The following is a 27,281-nucleotide window of genomic DNA, read 5'->3' as shown; positions in this document are numbered from 1 at the left end:
AGAATCAAAGGGCAACACAGGGCAGGGCCGGAACTGGAAAATCCGGGGGAGGGGGTGTCTCAGTGTAGAGCAGTGCGGCTGTCAGCCCCCAGCCCTCCCAGACCCTGAACTTGAGGACAACCTACGCAGCTGGAGGTGTAGCAACACTGGAAGCAGGTGGCCAGGTAATAATAATAGTAACCACTTACTGAGCATATATATTTTTTGCATGACCTGTGCTTTCCATAAAGCCGAGCGGTTAAGTTGTGGGCACCAGGCAGTCCAGGCAGCCTGGGGTTAATGCTTGCTCCATCGCCCTAGCTTTGAGATTTTGATCAAATTACTTACTCTATTTATGCCTCGGTCTTCTCATCTATATACTGCAATAAGAAAAATATTTACGTCCTAGGGTTGCAAGGGATCGAGTGGGGTGCTGCCTGGAACGTGGTGTGCACAGTGTCTGCTCAATGCCACAGGCTGCATAGACACGAAGGGTCTTCATTTGCATCACGCAAAGTGGATGTGTGAATGAAGAGAGAGGCTTAGATGAGACAGAGGCTGTTTTTTTTTTTTTTTTTAAGATTTACTTATTTTTTGAAAGAGTTACACAGAGAGAGGAGAGGCAGAGAGAAAGAGAGAGGTCTTCCATCCACTGGTTCACTCCCCAGTTGGTCACAATGGCCAGAGCTGTGCCAATCCGAAGCCAGGAGCCAGGAGCTTCTTCTGGGTCTCCCACGTGGGTGCAGGGGCCCAAGGACTTGGGCCATCTTCTACTGCTTTCCCAGGCCACAGCAGAGAGCTGGATCAGAAGTGGAACAGCTGGGACTCGAACCGGCACCCATATGGGATGCCGGCACTGCAGGAGGCAGCTTTACCCGCTATGCCACAGCACCAGCCCCAGAGGTTGATTTCCCTTAGCAATACAGGCTAGGTGGGCAAAGCAGGGTGGGAGTAGGGGAGTGCTAGGGTTTGAAAGTTCTTATGTCAAAAACTTGTCCCAAAAGCCACGGAGTTGGGAGATGGGTCCTTGCACAGGTGGCGGGGTACGAGGGTCTGCCTTCACAAATGGATCCAAGTAGCCATGACGGAGCAGGTCCTTATCATGGGAAATGGGTTCATTGTCGTGAGAGTGGGTTGTTACACACGAGAACTCAAGAAATGGGGCAGTCAGCCTGGCCTTTAAGTCGTCCACATCCTGCAATGCAGTGCCCGGGTTCGAGTCCCAGCCCCGGATCCTGACTCCAGCTTCCTACTAATGCAGACCTGGGAGGCACTGGTGGTGGCTCAAGTAGTTGGGTTCCTGCCACCCACGTGGGAGACCCGGCTTGAGTTCCTGGCCCCCAGCTTGCACCCCCAACGTGGCCGTGGTGGTCTTTCTGTGTCTCTCTGTGGCTGTCCATTTCCATCTCTGCCTCTCAAATTTTGGAAAAAAAAATTTAAGGTTTATTTATTATTTATTTATTTTAAGGTTTATTTATTTTAAGATTTATTTATTTAAGGTTTATTTATTTTAAGGTTTATTTATTTAAGGTTTATTTATTTTAAGGTTTATTTATTTTCCAATCTACTGGTTCACTCCCCCAAATGGCCCAACAAATGGGCCATGCTGAAACCCGGAGTCTGGAACTCCATCCTGGTCTTCCACATGGGTGCAGAGACCCAAATACTTGGACCATCCTCTGCTGCTTTCCCAGGGGCATTCAGAGGGAGCTGGACTGGAAGTGGAGCACATGGGATGCCGGCATCTGGCGTCAAAGGTGGCGGCTTAACCTGCTGTGCCACAGCACTGACCCCTAAACCACCTCTTCTAACCGAGCCTCGTGCCTCCTGCTTGTAGGACTTGGCTGGCCGAACCAGGCAGCAGCCAGCACACACCAGCGGCCTGCGGCTCTCTGGCCAGTTTCCATGAGTGTTGTGTTCCTGAAACAGAGCAACACTTGCTTCTTGCTCCCTGCTCTCTGCTCTCCAGTCTCTAAAGCAGGTTAACTGTTTCAGGCTCTTCATGTAACACCACTTCCAACGCCGGATCCTGCCTGTGTTAGGAGAGGGGTTTGACTGCAGAAACAAAGGCGCGGTTTAAGGATGTCTTAGAGAGGAAAGCTTCTCACTGCAGGCATGGAGAGCCAAGGCCCTGTGGCAACAAAGGACCTACACGACAGATCTCTGCGAGTGGGATCCTAGCAGAAAGAACGGGCCATCAAAGGAGGAGAGGCCTTTCTCTGAAGGGAAGAGAGAACTCCCACTTGGACTATGACCTTGTTTGAATAAGGTCGGAGCTTGTGAACTCAAGAGGCTTCCATAGCCTTGGCAGCTCATGACAAGAGCCTCGGGTGATTACTGATGTCATAAATAAGAGTGTCAATTGTTAAATTAACAATGGGAGTCACTGTGCACCTGCTCCCCATGTAGGACCTCTGTCCTTAGTGTGTTGTACTATGAGAATTAACAATAAAACTAGACTTCAAACGGTACTCAGACTTTGTGTGTCTGTGTGGGTGCAAACTGTTGAAATCTTTACTTAGTATAGAGCTGTTCTTCTGTATATAAAGATTATTAAAAATGGACCTTAATGAAGAATGGGATGGGAGAGGGAGTAGGAGGTGGGACAGTTTGGGGGTGGGAGGGTGGTTATGGGGGGTAGAACTGCTATATTCCAAAAGCTGTACCTGTGAAATTTATATTTATTAAGTAAAAGCTTTCTATAAACACAGAAGAAAGCTGATTTGTCTTTTATATAATAGTCTGTAGACTGTAAAGCTGGGAGACTGACTCGGGAACCCTTCACAAATGTTTTCCATCTTGAGTACAAGGTGGATGCCTTAGCTCCTGCCATCACATTCACATTCCAACCACCAGAAAGGGAAAAGGGAAAGGGTAACTCATGCCTCTTTCGCTTCAGGCCTGACCTGGAAATTGCTTCCATCCCTTCTACTCACATCACATAGGCCACACTTAGCTGCACGAGCACATTTCGCTGCAAGGCAGGTTGGGGAGCTAAGTCTTTATTATGGGCCGTGATTCCAGCTAAAAGCCACACAATTCTATTACTAAAGGAAGCAAAGAAAAATGGCACTGGAGGGCGACTGGCAGTCTCCCTCACAGAACGTTTGCAACCTCGTAACGTGCTCCAGGAAACAGGCTCAGAGAAAACAAACACTTTCCAAGGCTGTGTGGCAAGCACACAGGAAAACTGCTTTCACTGGGTCTGTCTGCTCTCAAGTCTGGCTTTTCATCACGGCCAGTCAATGTATTTTGGCCACATAAATGCTGCCTGGCTCTTCACGGAGATGGGCACTATCAGTGCAGTTAGAGAGATGCAATCTGGGAAGACTTCCTGAAAGAGGAGGGCCTGCTACTGGCCCTGCAGCGTGGAGTAGAGAATGGAGTACAGCAGGGAAAGGCAACCGTGTGCACCACGCCTGTTCTGTATCTGGTTGGCTGTGGAGGTGGCCCAGGGCCTAAGGGGCGGGGCCGGGAGCTGGGAGTGGGGGCTTTCCAGGTCCTCTCCAGCATGGCCCCCGGGGTGGTCCCCTGGCCTTCCCACTGTTTGACCTGTCCCCATGAACTGTGCTTTGGAAGTTCCATCATCCAGGGCCAGACAGGGACAGGCCACAGGGATCCTATCCCAGCCGCAACAGGCATGAGAAGGCACAGAGCCCTCCCTCTCCCTTCTCCTCCACGCCCCACCCCGGCCCCCAGGCAGCCCAGGCACATTGAGGGATGATGGGAAATCTGCTCAATACATTCAGCAAGAAACCCAGTGAAACCTGGCTGAGGGTCCACTCCGGAGCCAGGCGCTGGGGTGGCAGGAGCTGGAAGGAGGAGAGGAGGGGAGGGGCGGGGGAGCCAGAGCAGCTGGGTCAGCAGTCCCCATTTGGACACTGACTCAGGCCCCAGGAATGCCAAGGAAGGGGGTGGGCAGCCACCAGAGCCAGGCTGGGATCCCACTGGCACCAGCGGATGTAGGAGCGATCCGCCCAGGCCGCTGCGGGGCTGGGACTCCTGCACAGCGGGCACGCCTCCCAGCCACAGAGACACAGGTGCCTCTTCCACTGTGGACAGGTGCAGGCCCAGAGCCCTCACACACACACAGCTCTCCACCTCAGTCTGAGACAGGGACACACTCTCAGACGCAAATGGAGACACTGCCGGCTCCCCCAGGCCCACCCTCCCACCCCCATCTGGCCTTCTCTCCAGTTGTCCCCGCAATTGACCTAACTTCAGCACCAGCCTGGCTGAACCACGTACAGGGGAGCAAACGGAACTCAACCACCTCCACTTCCCCTCCCTCCCCAGCGAAGGTGGGAGAGGACCTCCTCCAGCGCCCACAACCCCACAGCACGCCAAGCCACCTCCCTCCACGGCAGGGTCTCTCTAGCGGGCTCTCTGGGAGGGGCAGGCCTCAATCAGGATTCCCAGATGCACCCCTTCCCTCCGCGCCCGCCCACCCTGCAGGCTGCGGAGCTGCAGCAGCTGAGCGGGGCGAGCCCTCCCTCCTCGCGGCCGGACACCCAATCAGAGAGAACCCAATCCGGGCCGGGCCGGGGGCCAGGAGCCAGGCCCAGAATAGTACCGCCCAGCCACAGTGCCGCACACTCGCTCTCCGTGCTCGGGGCTGGCCGCATGGAGCCGGAGCTGGAGCCCGCTCTGCGCAGGGTACGGGGTCCCAGGGGTTTCACGGTGGACGCCTGTGCGTGTCGCCGCCCCTGTGTGTCTGGCCTGGCTTTTCTCTGTGTGCGTGTGTGTGTGCGCGGGCCAGGAGGTGCCTGGTGGCTCTGCCAGGGTCCAGGAGCGGCCGGATGTGTGCGTCTGTGTGTTCCATGGCCTCTGGCTGTGCGTGTGTGGCTGCGTGTGTCTCAGCGTGTGCTTGTGCAGGGGGTGGGGGTGTGAGGACCTCCTCACCCCTCAGACACTGGTTTTTCTCGCAGATTCCATCCTGGAGCAGTCTCGGGGGCCCTGAGCCTCAAGGTGGGTGCATTCATCCTTTCTCAGGCCCCTTCGGCCACATCCTTTGTCCCACACCTTTCTGGGATGCAACTCCCAGCCCCACTGCAGCTGGATTTTGTCTTTCTCTCGTTTCCCTTCTTTCCCCTTGGTACTGCTTCCTCCTGTCCCCAGGCAGGAGCCCCTCCACTTCTCGACCCTCTTTTCAGAAGAACAGCAGGGGCATCGGAAAGCTGAAGACTTGGAGCTCAGTGCCGACTCTGCCTCTTCTGAGCTGTGTGACTTGGAGCAAACCGCTCCACCTCTCTGAACCCCTGGCCCTCACTAGTACAACAGAGATGATGATAATGCCTCCCTTAGCAGGCTATGCTGAGCCTTGAAATGCGTTGGCGACAAGCTCTCTGGAAGCTTGCAAGTGCTCAGTGTTGTCGCTGGTAGCATTTGATTGATTGATCAGGTTGTATTAATCAACAGACCCATTTCCCTTTCCAGAAATCAGCTTTCTAGAAGAGAGAGACGGTGACTCATGGCCGTCGCCAGCCGTGACCACCAGCTCAGAAAGACTCCACGGGAAACGGGGCACGAAGTCTTCAAGATGGACGAAGCAGGAGGCTGTGGAGAAAGGAGAGCCACCAGGCGTCGGGGAAGGTAAGGCCAAGGCCAGTTCTGGGCAGTGGGGAGTCTGGGAGGCCAAGCCCTGGGCAAGGCCTCCATAACACAGTTAGACCTTGTGGCTTTGGTCTCCCGACACGGGAACAAACGCATTGACGAGCAGGGGACTCCACATGGCCAACTCAGAAAGATGGGACCGAGCCACCTCCTGGCGTGACTCTCAGACCCAGCTCTCCACCTGCACACGGGGGCTGCAGCATCCAGGCTGGGCGTGGCCACTGTGAGGTCAACCGAGACAGCTGATGAGAAAGTGAGTTGGAAGAGGCAGTTACTGTCTTCTCCCTCCCCTCCCCCAACAGGTCCCCGGGCCAGGCCAGCTGCTGAGTCCACCGGGCCGGAAGCCACATTCCCTGAGTCCACGCCCTTGGCCCGGGTGGGCACCCCAGCCGCCGGGTGGGACTGCCAGCCGCCTGACTGTGCAGCCTCGGCCGCAGGCTCCGGCACAGACGATGGGGAGTTGGCCGCTGCGTTTCCAGCCTCAGAAGACTGGAGCCGCGAGCTGGAAGGCGTGGTGGAAGAGAGGCCAGCCCCGTGCCCGTCCCCACAGGCCCCACTGCTCAGCCTCGGCTGGGATGACGAGCTGCAGAAGCCCGGGGCCCAGGTCTACATGCACTTCATGCAGGAGCACACCTGCTATGATGCCATGGCAACCAGCTCCAAGCTGGTCATCTTTGACACCATGCTGGAGGTGAGGCCACGGTGCAGCATTGTCTGAGTTTGGTCTCCAGCCTCACAGCACTGGCCCCACCACCAAGTCCCCTTCATTACGGAGACAGGGGCTGGGTGAGGGAGTGGCTTATGTTTCCAAAGAGCTCACCTTTGGACTTGTAGCTCTGACCTTAGCACGTGCAGGGTACTCCAGGAGAAATAGAATGAGCATGAGCGTGGGGGGGGGGGCAGGTTGGTGGTGGTCTTGAAACATGGGACAGGTATTGATCACAAATACACAGTTGGCCTCTGGTGAATGGTGAGCACATGTCTTCATTGCAGTATCCGAAAAATACAACCAGCACGTAGAATGGGGTTGCTTGAAGTGAGGCTCAAATGAGTCAATATCCAATCTATTTAGGGGGAAAAAAATGGAAGCAAATATGCAAATATTATGTAAATCTCCACAGACTATGTAAACTCTAGGACTTAGAGTAGCAAAACTGATCCTATGGATTTCCAAGAACCCTGGTGTGCCTGACCCCTAGTTGCCTCTGGCCACCAGCAGCCCGACCCATGCAGCAAACAGGTCTACAGTGACTGCTGTGTGTGCCAGTGTGTGCCATGACCGTGACGGGCCAGCTACACCCAACTGTACATGGGACATAGAGGGCTCAGCCTGCAGGCAGGTGGGTGGGGGGAGGAGTCCGAAGCCTCGTGGTGCTCACCCCCTGTACTTCCTGCCCTGCCCCTCAGATCAAGAAGGCCTTCTTTGCCCTGGTGGCCAATGGTGTGCGGGCAGCACCACTGTGGGACAGCAAAAAGCAGAGCTTTGTGGGTAAGGAGAGGCTGGGGGCAGGGTGTGGAGAGCGGGAGGGGCTGGCAATGGGACCCCAGGCTGAGCCAAGCCTGGGGGGCCAGGGCCAGCAGCAGGGATCTGGACTCAGTTTCCCCCCTCTGAGAGTTGGGACCAGCTGATCCCTGGCTCAGTTCCCCCCTCTGAGAGTTGGGACCAATGGTTTGATGCCACTGGTGCTAAGTAGCAAAAGAGGAAAGGAGAGGCAGGAATGAGGAGACCCATTTCTCAGGTGCGTGGGGGGGCTGCCCCACTGTGGCCTCTCCATGATCGCACTGCATCTTGGGACAAGGACACTGGCAGGGCAGGCCAGGGCGTGTGACCCCTCAACCTGCTTGCCACCGAAAGGCTGACCGTGCCCCTGCCCTCCCTCCGTCCCCTCCCCGCAGGGATGCTGACCATCACAGACTTCATCTTGGTGCTGCATCGCTACTACCGGTCCCCGCTGGTGAGAAAGGGGCTGGGGGTCAGGGGGCGCCCAGGTGGGCAGGGGTGGAGGGGGCATCTCCAAGGAGCCCGGTGCCCGAGGGGCACACCTCTGACTTCGGGGGGCCTCTCTGTGTCTGTAGGTCCAGATCTACGAGATTGAAGAGCACAAGATTGAGACCTGGAGGGGTGAGGAGAGGGGACCCCAAAGGGGACTGTGTGGCTGGGGGAGGGCGCGGCAGTGGTGCAGGGGCGGGGAGTGGGGAGTCCGCAGCCGCAGCGCCCTGGGCTGACTCAGGCTCGCCCACAGAGATTTACCTGCAAGGCTGCTTCAAGCCGCTGGTCTCCATCTCGCCCAGTGACAGGTGAGCACCCCCACCATGCACCCGAGCCCCTTTCTCGCACTCAGCCCTGAACCAACCTCCTTGTCCTCGGCAGCCCTGGTCCCCTTTTCAGGGGACGGGGGTGGAGCCACCCTCAGACTTCTGCTTCTACCTCGGCAGCCTGTTCGATGCTGTCTACACCCTCATCAAGAACCGGATCCATCGGCTGCCCGTGCTGGACCCGGCCTCGGGCACCGTGCTCTACATCCTCACGCACAAGCGGCTGCTCAAGTTCCTGCACATCTTTGTGAGGCTGGCTCCAGGGCGAGCCGAGAGGGTGTGGGGGAGAGGCCCAGAGGGGCGGAGAAGTCTTCAAGCTTAGGAGGGGAGGGAGGAGGAGCAGGAGCCCTCCAGGGGCTGGCCACCGGCCCCTGGTCACCACCATGAACCCACCCCACCCAGGGTACCCTGCTGCCCCGGCCCTCCTTCCTCTGCCGGACTATCCAAGATCTGGGCATCGGCACATTCCGAGACTTGGCCGTGGTGCTGGAAACGGCGCCCGTCCTGTCGGCTCTGGACATCTTCGTGGACCGACGTGTGTCTGCGCTGCCTGTGATCAATGAATCAGGTACCCACATCCAAGACCAGGGGCTCTGGCTGGCGCGGGGGTGAGGGAGGGCGTGGTGGGCAGGGGCAGGGGTCTGGCAGAAGACCCTGGCAGCCGCTCAGCCTGTGTGTGCTTTAGCTCCCTCACGGGTGCAGTGGGAACCCTCCCACCAGCCGTCCCTGAGCCTCCCCTGGAGAGCTTACACAGTGAAGTCAGCGACAGAACAGGCGGACCGAGAGGAAACAGCTGGGAGCCGGGCTTTCAGTATCAGATCCCCCCGAAACAGGCCGCGCAAGCATGGGCCTCCAGCCAGATCTCAATTTCCTGTCCCGAAAAAGGGCTAAGGGAGGGATTATTTCTTCAGCTGGAAGATGGCCGTAACATACTTCAAAGCTAAAATCACCATGGTGAAGCTGGATAGTAAGAAGTGTTTTAAAGTTATTTTTGATTAAGAAAAATTTCAAATGAATGAAAGGGTAGGAAAAAATCCTGTAATGAACCCCATATTTCCATTGCCTGGGTTAACTGCTGATAACTTACTGCCATCATCGTTCCTTTTTTTTCCTGAAGCAATTTAAAGTGAATTACAAGCATTGTCTCATTTCATCCGTAAATGCTTCAATCTGCTTCTCTTGCTGGTTTTTTTTTTTTCTTCTTCTTTTTCTTTTTTGACAGGCAGAGTGGATAGTGAGAGAGAGAGACAGAGAGGAAGGTCTTCCTTTTTGCCATTGGTTCACCCTCCAATGGCCGCTGTGGCCGGCGCATCGTGCTGATCCGAAGCCAGGAGCCAGGTGCTTCTCCTGGTCTCCCATGCGGGTGCAGGGCCCAAGGACTTGGGCCATCCTCCACTGCCTTCCCAGGCCATAGCAGAGAGCTGGCCTGGAAGACGAGCAACCGGGATAGAATCCGGCGCCCAACCGGGACTAGAACCCGGTGTGCTGGCGCCGCAAGGCAGAGGATTAGCCTGTTAAGCCACGGCGCCGGCCAATGCTTCTCTTAAAATAAGCAGATTATGGCCGGTGCTGCGGCTCCCTAGGCTAATCCTCTGCCTGCGGCGCCAGCACCCTGGGTTCTAGTCCCGGTTGGGGCACTGGATTCTGTCCCGGTTGCCCCTCTCCCAGGCCAGCTCTCTGCTATGGCCTGGGAAGGCAGTGGAGGATGGCCCAAGTCCTTGGGCCCTGCACCCACATGGGAGACCAGGAGAAGCACCTGGCTCTTGCTTCGGATCGGCACAGCACGCGGGCCTTAGCAGCCAGTTGGGGGGTAAACCAACGGAAGGAAGACCTTTCTCTCTGCCTCTGTCTCTCACTAACTCTGCCTGTCAAAAAAAAAAAAAAAAAAAAAGCAGATTTTTCTACGCCACTAAAAGTATGTTGCGTAAGTAACAAATACTATCTAATACCCAACCATGATTTTCATTTTCACAAGAGCGTCTTTTTTTTAACCACTGATTTGTTCAGACCAGGAGCCAGCTAAGGTCCATTGTGTCTTTTATCTCTTGAGTCCTTTTCCTGTTGATTTCCGTGACAGTGATGCGTTGTCCTTGGTGGGTCCGTTTGACTCCCAGAGGTGGCCTGCACCCTCTTCCTCTGTCCTTGAGCTTCCTGTGGACAGGAATGTAGACAGTCTTGATGCGGTTCAGACGGCACATCCGAGGTTGGAGCGTTCCCGAGAGGGCGCCGCGCCCTGGTGTAGAACCCCGGTGCTGCCTTGTCTCACTCTCTGGGTTTAGGAAGTGGCAGCCCGATGACTCATTAGGAAGCCCGGACCTGGGGGCATGGCGGGGAGCTCGTTCCCACAGTCTGCCCGGGTTCTGATGTGAGCCTCTCCCCTGCCTTTCTCCCCCGCCCCCACCCTACTGCAGGTCAGGTCGTGGGCCTCTACTCCCGCTTTGATGTGATCGTAAGTGTGGATGGGGAGCTGGGGGGAGGGGGAGTGGTGTGAGGACCAACAGGGGATCTTGGTAGACAACGAGGGGCATTTCTGAGGGGGGCTGGAGCCTGAACGAGGGAGTGACCAGGAGCCCCCCTTTGCTCCCTACCCAGCACCTGGCTGCCCAGCAAACCTACAACCACCTGGACATGAGTGTGGGAGAAGCCCTGAGGCAGAGGACAGTGTGCCTGGAGGGGGTCCTCTCCTGCCAGCCGCATGAGACCCTGGGGGAAGTCATTGACAGGATTGCGCGGGAACAGGTACCCCATGGCCCTCCAGGCACCTCCCCGCCCCCACACAGCCCTGTTCTATTCCGTACACTGTGCACCTGCTCTGTCCTTCCATTTGCCGACAACTCTTTTCATGACCACGGGGCCCTGGTGCCAAGGGCCACAGCCAGCTTGCCACGGCTGCCTGTTTCCTGGGAGATCCCCTCTCGTCCCTGTCCCCAGCCCTGTCAACTTCCTTGCCCTGTTTCTTGGGTCTGACCTCTCCCATGGCCACGGTCCCCTGGCTCTGTGCCCTCACTGAGCACGGTCTGCCCACAGGTGCACCGGCTGGTGCTAGTGGATGAGACCCAGCATCTCCTGGGCGTGGTCTCCCTCTCCGACATCCTGCAGGCGCTGGTGCTCAGCCCTGCTGGCATCGACGCCCTCGGTGCCTGAGAACACTTGAGTCCTCCCTCCCGGGCCACCTTCTGCACCTGGAAGCCAATGAAGGGAGCCGGGGGAACTCGGTCTTCATCTTCCCCACCCCTGTTTGCTGGCTCAGCTCTGTCTGGTTCAGGTAGGCTGCACCCTGGGTCTTTCTGGGCTCCCAGAGTCTTTCTGGGCTCCCAGATCTCAGATCAGGGCCCACTCCATGTGGCCCCCATGGAAACTCACCAGCTACCACTTTGTCCCATGCTCAGCCGAAGTCCTGGAGGCCTTCCTGGGAGGGGGTGAGGGGACAGAGGCTGAGCTAAACACAAGGACTTCAGGGGGCAAGCTAACAAACCTTTGCTGAGTGGAATCTCCATGCACGAATTCCACCCAAGACTCCCCAGTAGGAGGCAGCTCCCCCTCCTTGCCTGGTCACCGTCTTTGCTTCTGTCTCCCTCACAGATGTCTCCAGCCCTTTCCCTGCCTGTGCTCCCAGAAGCCCTTGGGCGCAGCCACCGCACCATGGGATGATGAGATGAAAGAGAACAGCTAAACCTGGAGGCCCCTGCTCCAACCCTCTGGGATGGCCCCAGGAACAGCTGTGCTCCATGACCGCCAGGATTCCTTCCCTCGCCTGGGTCAGGACTGGCCCTAGGGGGCAGCAGTGAGCCTGCAGCCCATGGGGTCAGTCAGGGGCTCCAGGTCCCTGGGCTTTGGGATTGCCCGCTACTCACACCCCCAGCCCCTGGGCGTCCCAGCTAGTCATTCAGAGGCTAACTTCGCCACCGTCCTCGGACTTTCCCGGCATTGTCACTTCAGGGTGGGGTCACCAAGGAGCCACAGTTACTTATAGAGCTGTCTGCAGAGTGGGGTCCTCCCTCGGCTCTTCCCCAGAAAGCCCCTTAGCTCTCAGCAGCGAGCAGGGCTGCCAGTCCCTGGTGGTGGGTGGCCTTGTATTCGGATCCCTGAGAACAAGCAACGGAAAAAGCAAAAAGAACAATCCCCGAACCTGGGTCTTAGTAGGGTTCACTGAAAATGGCACAGTCATCTAACCTGAACTTGTGGCAAGACCCCTGTGCTGTCTGAATTCAAAAACTCCAAGGAAAATCTGTAGTCGGCAAAAGCTGCAAGTGGCATTTCCTTTGCACCCAAAGTGTATTCCACCAAAATTCCTTTTTTACCTTTTGTTTATAACAAAACCATAACTACCTACGTCTGTGGCAGGAAGCACTCCGCCTACAAACTCTAAGCTGTGAGAAATATAACTTGTCTAGCACCGAGACTCACTTCTCCCGTGAACCTGATCTCCACTGTGTACCCCATTTCAGTTCGGGGTTCAGATCGGGAGAGAGGGGGTGCTTTATGTGGTGCTAGGCTTTGCTCCTTAGTCAACAGCACCCATCTGTGCCAGCACCTGCCAAAGCAGGTTTCCACCAGGTTGCCAGTTACCAGTTGGCAGTGCCGCTTGCGACCTCACTCCCACAAAGCCTCCTGCACCTGGGACCTGCAGGACACTCTAGGTCCAGCCCTGGGAGCCCTGGGCTTCAGGAAGTTGGGTGAGGCTGTCCCAGGCGCACATGCTCAGATCTGCAGCCACAGACCTTTCCAGGGTATTTGACAGGTCCTTTCTCAAACCCCTGTGCTCAAGGACCCCAGAAACCTCCACACTCTCTTCTTCGCTCCTCACCACTCCCTGCCAACTCTGGAATCTCTACCAGTGGGGAGGGGGCCTTTGTTCTCAAACCCATCTTCCAGCCCCCCTGTGTGCGTGTCCTGTATGTCCCCATGTGGCCTGAGTTCTTGCCACCCACTTGGAGAATCAGGCTTTTGAAATTCCAAGGTCAAGGCCTCGGCGTGGTGGTGGGCTCTGCAGGTCTGGCTGTGCTTGTGCACTTGGTCGAATGTGGTCCTGCCCACTTTGCCTCCCAGGGTCAGAGCGGACGCGTTTGTGCCTCAGCCATCGGGCGGTGAATGGTGGGGTTTTCTCGCTCCACACTTGGCTCGCACCCGAGGGCCGGTTGGCGCTGGCTCTGCTTCAGCCCTACCCCAGAAGCTCTGGGGTCTTGGCTCAAGTGGGAGTGTGCGATGGGGTGAGCTTGGGTCTGAAGGGAGAGAGGCTCTCTTAAGAGGTAGGTGTTTGGCCCAGTGGCTAAGATGGCCATGTCCTAGATCAGAGATCTTGGGTTCAAGTCCCGGCTCTGCCCTCAGTTCCAGCTCCCTGCTAATGTGCACCTTGGGAGGAAGCAGGTGATGGCTCAAGTTCTTGGGCCCCTGCCACCCACATGGGAGACTCAGATGGAGTTCCCAACTCCTGGCTTCGGCCTGGCTCAGCCCCAGCTGTTGTAGGCCTTTGGGAAGTGAGTCAGTGGATGGGAGATCCCTCTCTACCTCTCAAATAAAAATAAGTAGATATTTGAAAAAGATCATCTCTCAAGGGGGAGTCTGAGGCGGGCTGTCTCCAGCTGTGACCAGAAAAGGGAAACAGGTGAGTCCTTTGTATTATGTATTAATATATTTGACAGAGAGAGAAAGAGAGAGAGAGAGAGATCTTCCACCCTCTGGTTTACCCCCTCAAAAGCCTGCAATGGCTGGAGCTGGACCAGGACAAAGCCAGGAGCCTGGAACTCCACCCAGGTGTTCCCCACGGGCAGCAGGAGTCCATGTACTTGGCCCATCCTCTGCTGCCTTCCCAGATGCCTTAGCAGGGAGCTGGATGGGAAGTGGAGCAGCCAGGACTTGAACCAGCGTTCTGTAAAGGGAATGTGGGCATCGCAAGCCTACAACTTAACCCACTGAGCCAACGCCACCCCCACCCACCACGTCCTTCCGTGGGGAGCATCCACCCCTGCCCACCTCAGGCACCCTCCTCATAGCACAGCCCACCCCCTCCCCACCGCATGCAGCATCCCAGCCCTTGTAGGAGAGGCAGAGGTACCTGTAACTGCTTCCATTCCGGATCAGAACAGGCTGCCCTGCCACCCCCTGTTTCCATGTGAACCTAGGCTGGGCTGCTTTGTTCAGCATCGTTGGCCTCCTATCCCCAGCTTCTCCTCAGCCCACCAGGGCCTCTCTGTGTCCCCGTGGCCTCTGGGCCAGACTCCCATAGCCTCCTTTGCCTTCTTCATAGCCCTCTAATGGTGTGGGATCCCTAGGGAAGCTTTATAAAATGTGGATTCCAGGGCCCCGTTCCCAGAGATACCACTTTCCTGATTTGGGGTTGGGATCCGGGTTTCTGTATTTATTTTCCATAAACAGATGATGAGCTGAGACCGTGCTCACTCTGTGAGTAAAATCATTTGTCACTTCATTGGGTCTTATTATTTAATTATGACTACAGTCTGCAAGAAGCATTGGCTATCAGTCAACGTTAGAAAAGTGGCACTACTTTTCTCCCAAACATCCTTGCATATAGAAGTAGTCAGTCCAGTGTCACATGTGTCCATTCCATGGTGACAACTGTCAAAAGGGTCACTGGATACACATTAAAACTGGAATCGTGGAAATAAACCCCTGTTGCCCAGCCAAAATGCACTCAGAGCCCAAACTTCTGTAGAATTTGGCGTGTAGACAGCCAGACAGCACTGGGTACCCAACTTTTACCCCTAAGAGACAGTTGGGTGGGTGTTGGGACATGGCAAGTTAAGCTGCCACCTGCATTCCAACACCAGCATCCAATAGCCAAGTGCCAGTCTGAGTGAGACTCAGCTTCCTGCTAATGCACCCTGGGAGACAGCGGGAGATGGCTCAAGTGTTTGGGCCCCTGGCACCCCCATGGGAGACCCTGATGGAGTTCTGAGCTCCTAGCTTGGCCTGGTCCAGTCCCGGCTGTTCCATTCATTTAGGGAGTGAACCAGTAGATGGAAGATCTCTCTCTCTCTCTATCTCTTTCTCTATCACTCTGCCTTTCAAGTAGATGAAAAAATAAATTAAAAATAAACTTTTTTTAAAGAACACAGCTTTTTTCTTAAAGCCTTATCAAAAAAATATAGATCCTAATGTGGTCAACAAATTCAAATTAACCAGCGGAATAGGAGTAACAACTACACCCATTCTTTTTAGTTAACGGAGTACCTGTCACATCTGCTTTTCTGCAGGTGTCCCCAAGCCAGTATTGGTCCTCTCTCCTTACAGAAGCAAGTCAGGGTGGGCCAGAAGGAAGTCTCACTGCGACATTCCTTCCCAGTGACTCCCGGGGTCTCCAAGTCGAGACCCTGACCCTGGAAGGGCATCCCATCACCATTGGCCACTGATGGATTTGTGGCAATCCTCGTACAGGGCTGGTGCTTCTCACCCCGCAGAGAGAAAGCTGCCAGGGAGGGACCCACTCTACCCCAACCCCACGACCTTGCATCGGTCCTCCAGCTGGTCCATGCGCTTGAAGGAATCACTGGCAAAGGAATGGAGTGACTTCTGCCACGGGCTGGATGGGGTGTGTCCCCAGAGGCTGATGAGCTGGAGGCTTGTCCTCGCTGTGGCTGTGTTGAAGTGGCGGAAGCTTCCGCAGGTGGAGCCCAGCGGGAGCCCCCTGGGTCACTGAGGGCACTGCCCTGGGGAGGGACTGCTGCTGGTCTTGAGGAGTGAGTTGTTTCTGCCCGGAAGGTTGTCACAAAACAAGGCTACCCCACGTGGTTGGCCCCTGCCCCCCTCCCTGTGGTTGCGCCACAGCAAGGGGGCCCGCACCAGAGGCTGCCCCATCGTGAACTCTCAGAACTGTGAGTCTTATCATTTTTCTTCATACGCACCCAGCCTCGGGTATTGTGTTACAGTCTCAGAAAATGGACTAAGGCAATGTGCAGTCTTGTGCAGGCACTGTGATGGGATCAAGAGATAGAGGCCATTCCCTACTCCCAAGACGAACAAAAGAATTCCATGTACACTTACGGGACATGCATTCTTCTGTGGCTGTATTACCTATCAACCAAAATCTTTCTAAAATTAAAAAAAAAAAAAATTGGGGATGGCATGGCGCAGCAGGTTAAGCCGCCGCCTGCAATGCCGGTATCCCATATGGGAGCACCAGTGTGTGTCCTGGCTGCTCTGCCTCTTCCAGATTGCCAGTGAACCTGGGGAAGCAGTGGAAGACGGTCCAAGGACTTGGGCCTCTGGCGCCCATGTGGAAGACCCTGATGGAGTTCCAGGCTCCTGGTTTTGGCCTGCCCCAGCCCCAGCCCTTGCAACCATTTGGGGAATGAACCACCGGATCAAAGATTTCTTTCTCTGTCTGTTTGTCCCTTTCAAATAAACTTCAAAATCTTTAGCCGGCGCCGTGGCTCACTAGGCTAATCCTCCGCCTGCCGCACCGGCACCCCAGGTTCTAGTTCTGGTCGGGGTGCCGGATTTTGTCCCAGTTGCTCCTCTTCCAGTCCAGCTCTCTGCTGTGGCCCGGGAGTGCAGTGGACGATGGCCCAAGTGCTTGGACCCTGCACTCCATGAGAGACCAGGAGAAGCACCTGGCTCCTGGCTTCAGATCAGCCCGGTGCGCCGGGCACAACACGCCGGCCGTAGAGGCCACTGGGGGGGGGGGGGGGGTGAACCAACGGAAAGAAGACCTTTCTCTCTTTCTCTCACTCTCTAACTCTGCCTGTCAAAAAAAAATCTTAAAAAAAAAAAGTCGAGTGCAGAGATCTCTTTGGCCACGCTGGGTCTGTTCCTCTGTGTCCCGCGTGGGACTCTTTGACCCTCTTCTTCCTCGTGGGCTTTCTGGTCCTGGCCTCTGTGGCCAAGGCTTCCCATTTGCATTACTTCTGCACTTCTCCCTTCTGTGTTCTACCACAGACGGCAAATCGCTGTTGAGGGAGCCCCTGAAGCCGTGCCTGCCGCTCACCAAAGCCTGTGGGAACAGAGCCTAGGACTCGGTCGCTTGGCTGGTTTGCCTTTAGACCTGTGTCTCCCCTGCATTTCCAGTTTCTGCTGTGAGGGCTGGGTGTTAGGACCTGGGGTTGCACAACAGGACAGTGCTGCCTCAGAATACCTGGGGCACCCCAAGAATTACCTGGTGGTGACCCTCAAGAACCTCCTGGGGTGAGGACACTTGCTGAAGTGGTTAAGAAGCTACTTGGGGGGCAGCGCTATGGCTTAGCGGGTAAAGCTGCCACCTGCAGTGCCAGCATCCCATATAGGTGCCGGTTCGAGTCCCGGCTGTTCCATTTCCAGTCCAGCTCTCTGCTATGACCTGGGAAAGCAGTAGAAGATGGCCCAAGTGCTTGGGCCCCTGCACCCATGTGGGAGACCCAGAAGAAGCTCCTGGCTCCTGGCTTCAGATTGGCGCAGCTCTAGCCATTGCAGCCAATTGGAGAGTGAACCAGTGGATGGAAGACCTCTCTCTCTCTCTCTCTCTCTCTCTCTCTCTCTCTCTCTCTCCTCTCTCTGCCTCTCCTTCTCTCTCTGTATAACTCTGAGTTTCAAATAAATAAATAAATCTTAAAAAGAAGAAGAGGAGAAGGAGGAGGAGGAAGGGGAGGAGGAGGAGGAGAAGGAGAAGCAGCAGCAGCAGCAACTTGGAACGCCTGCAGCTCATATCAGAGTCCCTAGGTTCGAGTCCCGGCTCCACTTCCAACCCAGCTTCCTGCTCATGCACACCCCAGGAGGCAGCAGGTGACAGCTAAAGTATTTGGGTCCCTGCCACCCATGTGGGAGACTCAGACTGAGTTCCTGACTCCTAGATTTGGCCTGGCCCCACTCAGCTGCTGCAGGTATTTGGGGAGTGAACATTGGATGGGTTTTGTTTCTCTCGCATCCTTTCAAATTAAAAAAAAAAAAAAAAAAAAGGAGTGGTCTGGAGGTACTGATTACATTTGACTATTTCTACAATAATCTCGCCACACGGATTGTCACAGATGAATTCACATACCAACAACTTCACCCTTTCAAAGTGGCATGCACTCCCCACCAGCATCTAATTCCAGAACGTAATCCCCGTATCCGTTAGCAGTCCCTCCCCGGGCTCCCTGCCCCAGCCCCTGGCCCCCACTTGCTGCGTCTCCAGGTTGCCTGTCCTGAACTCCTCGTGTACCCAGACTCAGGCAGTGTATGGTGTATGGCGTCTCTGGCTTCGTGTCTAGCTTCTTTCACTCAGCAGGTTTCCAGGACTCACCCACGTGGTAACATGAATTTGCACATTTCTATTTTTGTGGCTTAATGAGATTCCATTGTATATAGAGAATATTCACAGATTCCTTCTGGATATACACCTGTTTTCTTTCTTTATATTTTTAATGGGCAGTTTTCAACATTTTTGATTGTACATGTTTATGGCGTACAGCATGTACTGATGTATGTAAACATGACGGAGTGGATAACTGGAGCTATCCAACGTCAGCACTGCCTCAACATTTGAAGTTTCCTCTTTTTTTTTTTTTATTTATTTGACAGACAGAGTTATAGACAGTGAGAGAGAGAGACAGAGAGAAAGGTCTCCCTTCCGTTGGTTCACTCCCCAAATGGCCGCCATGGCCAGCGCTGCACCGATCTGAAGCCAGGAGCCAAGTGCTTCCTCCTGGTCTCCCATGGGGTGCAGGGCCCAAGCACTTGGGCCATCCTCCACTGCCTTTCTGGGCCACAGCAAAGAGCTGGACTGGAAGAGGAGCAACCGGGACTAGAACCCGGCGCCCATATGGGATACCAGCACCGCAGGCGGAGGATTAACCAAGTGAGCCATGGCGCTGGCCCCCCTGCAGTTTACTCTTAGTGGTTTTCAATTACACAGTATAGAGTTGTGAGCATCCTGATGGCCAATGGAGCGCTTGAATTTCTTCTCCTCATCGACCTGAAATTTTGTGTCCTTTGTCAACTCTCCCAGTCCCCTCACCCCTGACTGAGCCATGGGAAGCATCCTTTTGATCTGTTTCTGCGAGTTGGGCTTCTTCAGATGAGACGTCCGACGGCAGGAGACAAAGGGTCTGTGGTGTCTGTCTCTCTGTCTGGCTCAGTTCACCATCCTCCCGGTTCACCCATGTCACACATGGCGGGATTTCTGTGGGGTTTTTAAGGTTTATTTATTTTTCAGTAGTCTTTAAAGGTTTGTTTATTTTCATTTTATTCGAAAGACAGACAATGAGACAGACAGAGCTCTTCCATCCCCTGGTTCACTTCAAAAATGCCCGCAACTGCTGTACTGGAGCAGGCTGAGCCGGGAAGCAGGAACTCCGCCCAGGTCTGCCACGTGGGCGGCAGGGACCCCAGGACTTGAGCCATCCCGGGGTGTGCACTAGCAGGAAGCTGGCTGGAAGCAGAGTGACTGGGACTTGGATCAGTTACTCCAGTGTGGGATGTAAGTATCCCAAGAGGCAACTTGAACTGCTGTGCCAAATGCTTACCCTTATTTTTAAATTATTATTATTATTATTATTATTATTATTATTATCTGAAAGGCAGAATGACAAAGACAGGCATAGAGAGACCTTCCATTGGCTGGTTTGCTCCTCAAATGTCCACAAGAGCCAAGGCTGGGTAAGGCCATGGCCAGAAGCCTGGGACTTCATTAGGGTCTCCCACATGGATGGCAGGGAGCCATCACCTGCTGCCTCCCAGGGTGCGCATTAACAGGAAGTTGGATCAGCATGGAATAGGGACTCGAACCCAGGCACTCCAACATGGGACGCAGTGTCTTAACTGCTGCGCCAACACCTTTCTGCCCCCTTTCTCTTGCTTGAGGCTAAGTAACATGCCAGTGTGTCTGGACATCACGTTTGCTTTATCTGTTTATCCTCGGGTAGACAGTGGGGCGGATTCCACATCTTGGCTGTTGTGAATCTACAATGAATATTGGAGTGCAGGCATCACTTCAACGTATCTTTCCTGTCACTGGACATGCACCTGGCAGTGGAATTGCTAGAGCATATGGAAGTTTTATTTTTAACACTTTGAGGAGCCTCCATGCTGTTTTTCATGATGGAAATCCTCATGAGTTTCTCTCCTTTTTTTGAAAGGTGGAACAACAGAGGGACAGCCTGACAAACAGAGAGATCACCCATCTGCTGGGCTACTCCCCAAATGCTTGCAGCAGCTGGCGCTGGGCCAGGCCAAAGCCAGGAGCCTGGGACTCCGTCAGGGTCTCCCATGTGGGCAACAGGGACCCAAGTACTTGAGCCACTGCGCTGCCGCCCAGGGTGTCTATCCACAGGAGGCTGGAGTCAGAAGCAGAGTGTCCAGGCATGGGAGGTTGGCATCTCAAGCTGTGCCAAACACACACCGCCTTCCTGGAGGAACGTGAACTTAGCCTAATAAATCCATGAACTCAGCGGCAGACCATGAACACTGACAGCCACTACGAACTCCAGCTGCACCCAGTAACACCACACAGGTGTCCACCCCAACCCCAGCACCAGCACGGAGGGGCTGGTGTAGCCCCCGCAGCTCAGCGATGCGGGTTTGAGGGAGTAGCACCCTGGGGACGACACAAGTCTACTGTCGCTGACTTTGTGACAGAGACCCTGGCACCTCTGTGCCCAGCCCCTCTCCTCTGCATTTATGACAGGCTCTCCCAGGTGAACCCACTGCACAGGTGGGGTGGACAGCCAGCCCTTAGTAGAGGAATTCTATCCAATTCCCTCCAGGTGCCTCTTCTCAATGTAGAAAACTGTGTCTTCTGCTCCCCTCCCTTCCCCTCCCCTCCTCTCCCTCCCCTCCTCTCCTCTCCTCTCCCTCCCCTCCCCTTCCCCTACTCCAGTCCTTTCTCACCCAACAATCATTTACCAAGCACCTGCTGGCAGCTGGTCACAGAGTAGCAGAGTGAGAGGAGCTTAGTCTGTGCTCACAGCTGGTCCGGGAGGCCGTGGGGCAGCAGCAGGCAGGCAGGCAGGCGTGCCCAAGGCGAGGCTGGGGAAGGGCACCCCATAGCCCAGGGAGATCAGGGAGGGCTTCGCAGAGGCAATGACATTTGAGCTGAGTCCCGGGGATGAGCAAATTATCTGGGATGATGTGCCAGTTGGTGAAGAGGCTGTTCCAAGAGAGGGCACAGCAAGTACCAAGCGTTGAGGCCACAAAGAGCATAATGTGCTGGGGGAAGGCAAGGAAGTCGGCTCCGCCCTGGGAAGGGGTGGAAAGTACTAGAACACAATGAGCCGGCCAAGCCGCGGGAGGGACTTCGGGCCACTGCAGAATTTTAATCAGGGCGATGCATGATGGGATTCTGAAATATTCCCACAGGTATGACAAAGTCCATTTACTTTTTTTTTTTTTTTCTATGATTTAGCAAAAAATTTACACTGGGGCTGGGGCTCGCAGTTTCCAGGCTGGGGGTGGGTTCCTCTGTCTCCTGTGGCTTTCTGTACTAGAAACGACAATGCCCACGGGAGCCCCCAAGCTGCTCTCACACACAACCAGGACAGATCTGGAAGGAGAGAGAGGCGGAGGCTGGGCTGGGTCCACCCCTACTCCTCCGGCCGCTGGGCAGCTGGGAGGTGCTAGCACAGGTCCGAGGGCTGCTGCTCTTGGCCTCCAGGGTACCGAGAGCTTTAGCGCCATTACTGAGTTGGAGTGACAGCTCCCCGCTGCCCAGCCCACGCAGAGCCTCCGAGGTCAGCTCCAGGCCCACCTACAGCCCTTCCAGGAACTCTTGTGCGACAGTTCCTATGGCTCAGCACTTCCCGGGGGGTGGCTCCTGACTTTGACAGCCAAAGGGACCGGTGCTGTGCGCTGTGAGGCTCAGGCCCCTGGGTGATGCTCTCAGAGGGAGACAGCTGACCTCCACCGTGATTCCCAGGTGGGAAAGGGCATTCCCCAGGCACAGAGAGGGGTTTGGATGCTGGCTAGCCACAAAGAACGACCCAGGTCTCGGGAGTTAACAAAAGTCCTTTATTCCATTCGGTGCCCAGGACAGCAATGCACTGAGGGAGGGGCCTTGCATCTGAGTGGGAGCTGCTGCAAAGGATCCAAGTGGCCAAAGCTCGGGGTTCTGTGAGAAGGGGCGCTGGGATCTTCCGGCCCCTTCTCTCCCTCCTCACCTGAGGCACGGCAGTGGCCAGGAGCCACAGTGCCAGGGGCTGGGACAAGCCCCTGAGGGCAGGGCCCGGCTCAGCGCTGCGTGGGCAGGAAGCGCAGGCCCACCTTCTTATTGGGAACGAGGACGATGCGGGCCACGCTCTGCACCTCCCCCGTCTCGGGCGCCAGCATCAGCTCATACCGCTGGATCAGCTGGGAGGCAGAGAACACACACACACACACACACGGGCCATCGGCCTCTGTGACTCCCACCCACTGCCCTGGTCTGCACGCTCCCACCTGACCCTCCCTGCCCTCCTCCTGGAGGACCCCCACATCTCCCTGCAGCCTCTCCCCACTCACCCTGGCCAGCAGCAGCTGCATCTCTAGTTCCGCTATCCTGCGGCCCAGGCAGGCCCGGACCCCGTAGCCAAAGGGCACAGAGCCAAATGGGTGCTGGGTCTTGGAGGTCTCGGACTGGCCTCTCCTCAGCCAGCGGTAGGGCCAGAAGGTGTCAGGCTCAGAGAAGGTGCTGGGGTCCCGGGACGTCGCGTAATGGCAGAACACGAACTGGGTCTATGGAGGAAGAATGGTCGGCGTTGACTCCATCCGCCTGGGCGGCCCACACTCCCGGGCCCCACGCTCTGCAGCCCCACTCACATTCTTGGGGAAGAGGAAGCCACCGACTTCGATCTCCTTGTCCACGATGATGCGGGAGTTTGCAGGGATCACTGGGTACAGACTGCAGGGAGAAGGAACTCTGAAGTCTGGATTCAAGCGTTTGAGGCACAGTGCCTGCCCCTTTCCTACCCCTGTAGCCCCCAGCCCCAATTCCCATCCCCTCTATGCCCAGCCCCCACTTCCTATTCTCAGCTCTGACTCCGCCCACACACCTAGGGGTTTGTGCTGGGGGTGGGGGGTGCTGCAGCCTACCGCAGGGTCTCCTTCAGCACTGCTTTGAGCAGGGGCATGTGGGCAAAGTCCTTGTGCTGCGGCACCTGCCCAGCCGCCACCACACCCACCACCTCCTTGCGCAAGGCCGCCTGGATCTCTGGGTTCTTTGAAAGGTGGTATAGGGCCCACGTGAGCGTGTTGGACGTCTAGGAGCAGAGTGGGAGACGCAATGAGGGGGCATTCCAGGAGAGGCGCCAGCGGGGTGGGGATGTATGAGTGGATGCATGCGAAATATCGGGGGGTAGGCGGTAACTTGCCCCAACACGGAGGTTCGCGGGGAGTTCTGTGCCTATTGTGCCTCCACACTGGGACGAGGCAAGTAGAAGGCGATAACAAAGAGAGACATAGCAGGCCGAAAAGCTGGATGGAAGGTGCTTGGGGACACGCTTTCCACTGTCCCCTTAAACTGCAGCAAGCCAGAGGCAGAGTGCATGTGAGATTCCGGGAGTCATGGGCCCCCCTGCAGGACCAGCCCCAGCTCGCTCTGGCAGGGCTGCGTGCCCTGTGCGTCCTCCTAGCATCGCATCCGCGTCACAGAGAGAGAAGCAGAGGAAGGTCACGGTCAGTCGGTGGGTAACAGAGGTGGTCCAGGACAGGAGCTGGGACCTTCACACACCGTGTCCACTCCGGCCAGCAGGAGCTCAGGCAGGCTGCCCAGGGCCTCTCGGGGACTCAGCTGTCCGTTGGTCAGCAGGGAATGCAGGTAGCCGGATACCCGGACCCCTTCTGGCCCCGCTGACTGGAGCTGGGCCGCGACCTCCTTAAGTTTCTGATCAATCAGCTTTTTTCCTGCAGGCGCAGTGGAGAATGGGAGAGAATGAGGCCAGCAGTCCTGACCTCCAGGGGTCCGTCCCGACCTCCAGGGGCTCAGGACCATGCCAACAGCCAGAGGCACACGGGAGAAGGCCCTGGGACGGGTGCAGACCCAGCTGACAGCCCCGGCTCCCTCCCCTGGCTCCAGCGTGGGGCCTCTCACCAAAGGAGAAGATGGTGTCCCAGGCGTCCAGGTAGCGCTTCCAGAAGGGCAGCAGGGGGCGGGTCCACTTGGGGAGGAAGGTGACGTAGACTGAGTTCTGGAACATGAGCCCTACAGATCTGATGAAGTTCTCCGTGTCCTTGGGGATGGATGCTTCCAGGCAACCGATACGTTTCTCGAACAGGATGTAGCAAATGGCTGAGTAGTATGGGGAGGCCGTCACAGGAGGCAGAGCCGGCGCATCCACAGTCCAGAGGGCCTCCAAAGGGGAAGCACGGCCTACCCCTGGCCCATCCGCCCCCCACCCCAGAGCCCCTCTCCCAACAAGGGTACCTTCTAGAGCAAAGTGGTAGAGCAAGTCAGCCATGTCGGGCACCTGGTCCCCCAAGGCGCTCTCTGCTCGCAGCTGGTCCAGTCGAACCACAAAGCTGTCAATCACTTCATTGAGAACATCAGTGTAGAGTGCAGCGTCTGCTGGCTTCAGCAAGCGCTGGTTCAGAGCGTGGCGCAGCTGGTACCAGTCGTGCCCCTCCCTGCGGGCACACAGAGGAGCAACACACACCTAAGCCACCAACAGGGCACGGAGGCACCCCGAGGCTCCCCCGGAGTCCAGGGGAGTCTCAGCTTCCTGGATTTTAGAACCGGAGAAGCACCAAGCTGGCTGTCCTTTTCTTTTCGAGATTTTATTTGTTGTATTTGAAAGGCAGAGTTAGAGGGAGAGAGGGAGAGACAGATCTGCCATTTGCTGGTTCACTCTCCAAATAGCCACAATGGCCAGGGCTTGGAGCCAGGAGTGGAGAAGGGCTTCTTCGGGTCTCCCACGTGGGTGCAGGGGCCCAAGCACTTGGGCCAACTTTTGCTTCTGTCCCAGGCACATTAGCAGGGAACTGGACTGGAAGTGGAGCAGCTGAAACTCAAATCGGTGCTCATATGGAATGCCAGGGACACAGGCTGCAGCTTAACCCACTGAGCCACAGTCCCAGCCCCACCTCCAAGCTTTCCAGTGGCAGAAGCTCAGAGTCCCAGGATGTCAGGGTCTCTCCAGCACAGTGGGAGTGAGCGAGGTGAGCATCTAGAACCAGACTGCCGAGGGTCGAGTTACGGGTCTGACATCACTGACGGAGTGACCCCAGGGGCAGGTGTCTTAACACCTGTGTGCCTCTGTTGCCCCGTCTGCAAAATGGGGATAACAGCAGTGCCTGGCTGAGGGGGGCTGCTCGGATCACTGAAGTGCTGAGATCGCCGCCTGACACGTGGCGGGTGCTGAAGGAACCCTGGCCACGATTGTCCCAGAGCCCAGCAACTCTGGGATCCTCCACAGCGAAGTGAAAGCTGGTGCCAGTTCCTCCAAGAGGAGGCCGAAGCAGAGCAGATCAGATTCCTGGGGCGCTTAGGTTCTGGCTCACTGTGCTCCTCTGGCATTAAGCCAAGGTCAGAGGTCAAGGGCACAGGGAGGCCCACCAGGCTGAGGCCCTGGGCATGCAGTACCTGGCTGGCTTCCTCACCGGTTAGGCGGGGATGCTCAGGTGGGTGGGACCACCTCTGGGAGCTGTCCGCCAGGCTACTACTGCCTGTAAGCGGGAGGGATGAGCCCATCTTTTCAAGCTGGTTGAAGAGCAGGAAGTCTAATGCGGTCCGATTTTAAGAGGAAGAGGAGTGTGACCTATCCGAGCCTATATTAGCACGCGTCCAGGGAAAATGAGGCGGACCACGCAGCAAGGCGCGGGCCCTGTGGTGCGGCGGGTTAAGCCGCCACTTGGGACACCCACATCCCTCATCCGAGTGCCAGCTGAAGTCCTGACTTTTCTGCTTCCCAATCCAGCGCCCTGCTCGCATGCACCCAGGGAGGCAACAGGCGGTGGCTCAAATACTCGGGTCCCTGCCACCCACGTAGGAGACCTAGTTGAGTGTGGGCATATGGGGAGTGAACCCTTGGATGGATGGAAGATCTCTCTGTCTCTCTGCCTCTTGAATAAAATGGGTAATATATATATATACATATATATACATATACATATATATATAAACATGGATGTCAAACAGCTGGGGAGGGGCAAAGCCATTCGCTGGTTTTCGAATTCTATTAACACACTGTAGAAGGCCGTAATATGCCAGCTATAGCCTGTGGCCTGGGGAATAATGTAACATCTAAGATTCCCATTCACCTGCTTGGACTGGCACGAGTACGTAACACACTTGGCCCGTGCTTTAACTTGTCACTGCCAAAATCGCAACTGTCCTAGGCAAACGCCTCCCTCTCTCTGTGGGAAGCACCTATGAAGGTGACAGGCAAAAAAGAGCACTAATTCGGGAAATTCTTTATCAGGTTAGATGAGCCTTCCCAAGGGATATGGCCACGTTGTGTTCTCTAAATAGGCAGATCCACTCCATTACAACCTGTCATGTTTCCAACCACGATAGAGAACAATGGATCCAGAAAGGCCCCAGGGATGCCATGGGGATGCTGTGGTCCACACCTCCTGTCTCACAGGTAGAGACACAGGGCAAAGGGGGAAACCTTCACTCGTCCACACCACAGCCACAGTTTACGAGTGGAAAAGCCAGGGCCCCCTCCCTGGACTTCCGCCCGTGCCAGCCGCGGCTTCTAGAGTGCGTGCCGGGCTCAGAGGGCACACGCCGATCCCGCTCTGCCCGACATCCCACTGAGCCTGGCCGGGCCCCGGCTCACGTGGTGAAGACCCCGTAGGCCAGGTCCTGGTGGTCGCGGTGCTCCTTCCACAGCTGCATGTCATTCCGGACCGGGTACTTGCCCTCTTGCCGCATCACCATCTCCACGAGCGGGGCGCTGGCCAGGTTCACAAACAACTGGGGCCCCAGGTAGGACACCCACATCGGACCATACCTGGCCTTGTTCAGTACCTGGGGGGGGTCAACGAAGCTGAATTACTGGGGCCCGGCTGGGCGGGCACTTCGAGGAGAGGAGATGGGGTGGGGGAGCAGCCGACGGCCGCACCAGAGAGAGGGGGCACGCATGGGGTGACCCGTGCTTTCCAAGGGGGAGCCCTGAGAAAAAGAGCTGGGATCCGGCCACAATGGGTGTCTGTCTGGTGGTCCTGGGGAAATGAGATCCCCGGAGGGATGGGACGAAAAAACTGGGAGATGCGGCAAGCTGGGTGTGTCAAGATGTCGGCACTGGGGGGACCAGCGAGTTAGGGAAACTGAGTCCTTTAGTGAGGTGCAGTGGGAAGCCACTCTGTCTCCTTCTCTGCAGGTGGCTCCCAACAGGATGAACCCAACTCTGTGTTATCAACAAGAAAGAAGACGATCAGAGACTCCAGAAAAGACAAGAAGCCGGACGATGAAGACAGGATACCTGCAGGAATTAAACTCCGTGGTATGCGGATTTTTAAAAATGTACTGGCTAAGTCATGCAATTCTCAAA

The 27,281-nt window shown here is 56.1% G+C and overlaps 2 protein-coding genes across 2 annotated transcripts; one reads left to right on the top strand and one right to left on the bottom strand.

The window, feature by feature from the left end:
* The first annotated feature begins 4,602 nt into the window (after positions 1-4,602).
* Positions 4,603-11,052, top strand: PRKAG3 (protein kinase AMP-activated non-catalytic subunit gamma 3). Its single transcript, XM_062201892.1, has 13 exons — positions 4,603-4,635; positions 4,908-4,947; positions 5,416-5,571; positions 5,895-6,283; positions 7,000-7,081; positions 7,489-7,547; positions 7,669-7,714; positions 7,836-7,890; positions 8,029-8,155; positions 8,311-8,476; positions 10,320-10,357; positions 10,501-10,647; positions 10,936-11,052. The coding sequence occupies exons 1-13, from the start codon at positions 4,603-4,605 to the stop codon at positions 11,050-11,052; spliced, it is 1,455 nt and encodes a 484-aa protein (XP_062057876.1).
* Positions 11,053-21,801: 10,749 nt separating this feature from the next.
* On the bottom strand, positions 21,802-26,792 carry LOC133760098 (sterol 26-hydroxylase, mitochondrial-like). Its single transcript, XM_062192059.1, has 8 exons — positions 26,568-26,792; positions 24,212-24,411; positions 23,879-24,076; positions 23,519-23,691; positions 22,882-23,048; positions 22,609-22,690; positions 22,312-22,524; positions 21,802-22,161 (listed from the first exon to the last, which is right to left on the bottom strand). The coding sequence occupies exons 1-8, from the start codon at positions 26,729-26,731 to the stop codon at positions 22,042-22,044; spliced, it is 1,317 nt and encodes a 438-aa protein (XP_062048043.1). The 5' UTR covers positions 26,732-26,792; the 3' UTR covers positions 21,802-22,041.
* Positions 26,793-27,281: the final 489 nt, after the last annotated feature.

Source organism: Lepus europaeus, chromosome 1 (assembly GCF_033115175.1).
Source record: "Lepus europaeus isolate LE1 chromosome 1, mLepTim1.pri, whole genome shotgun sequence".
Classification (NCBI taxonomy): domain Eukaryota; kingdom Metazoa; phylum Chordata; class Mammalia; order Lagomorpha; family Leporidae; genus Lepus; species Lepus europaeus.
The sequence above is the reverse complement of the archived record's forward strand: the minus strand, read 5'-3'. Positions and strand labels throughout refer to the sequence as shown.

Coding starts and splice junctions, on each gene's coding strand:
- PRKAG3 (XM_062201892.1), top strand. CDS start 4,603: ATGGAGCCGGAGCTGGAGCCCGCTCTGCGCAGG. Junction 5,572..5,894: donor GCCACCAGGCGTCGGGGAAG/GTAAGGCCAAGG, acceptor CTCCCCCAACAG/GTCCCCGGGCCAGGCCAGCT. Junction 10,358..10,500: donor ACTCCCGCTTTGATGTGATC/GTAAGTGTGGAT, acceptor CTCCCTACCCAG/CACCTGGCTGCCCAGCAAAC.
- LOC133760098 (XM_062192059.1), bottom strand. CDS start 26,731: ATGTGGGTGTCCTACCTGGGGCCCCAGTTGTTTGTGAACCTGGCCAGC. Junction 23,692..23,878: donor GGACACCATCTTCTCCTTTG/GTGAGAGGCCCC, acceptor CTGCGCCTGCAG/GAAAAAAGCTGATTGATCAG. Junction 22,162..22,311: donor TGCAGCTGCTGCTGGCCAGG/GTGAGTGGGGAG, acceptor TCTGCCTCCCAG/CTGATCCAGCGGTATGAGCT.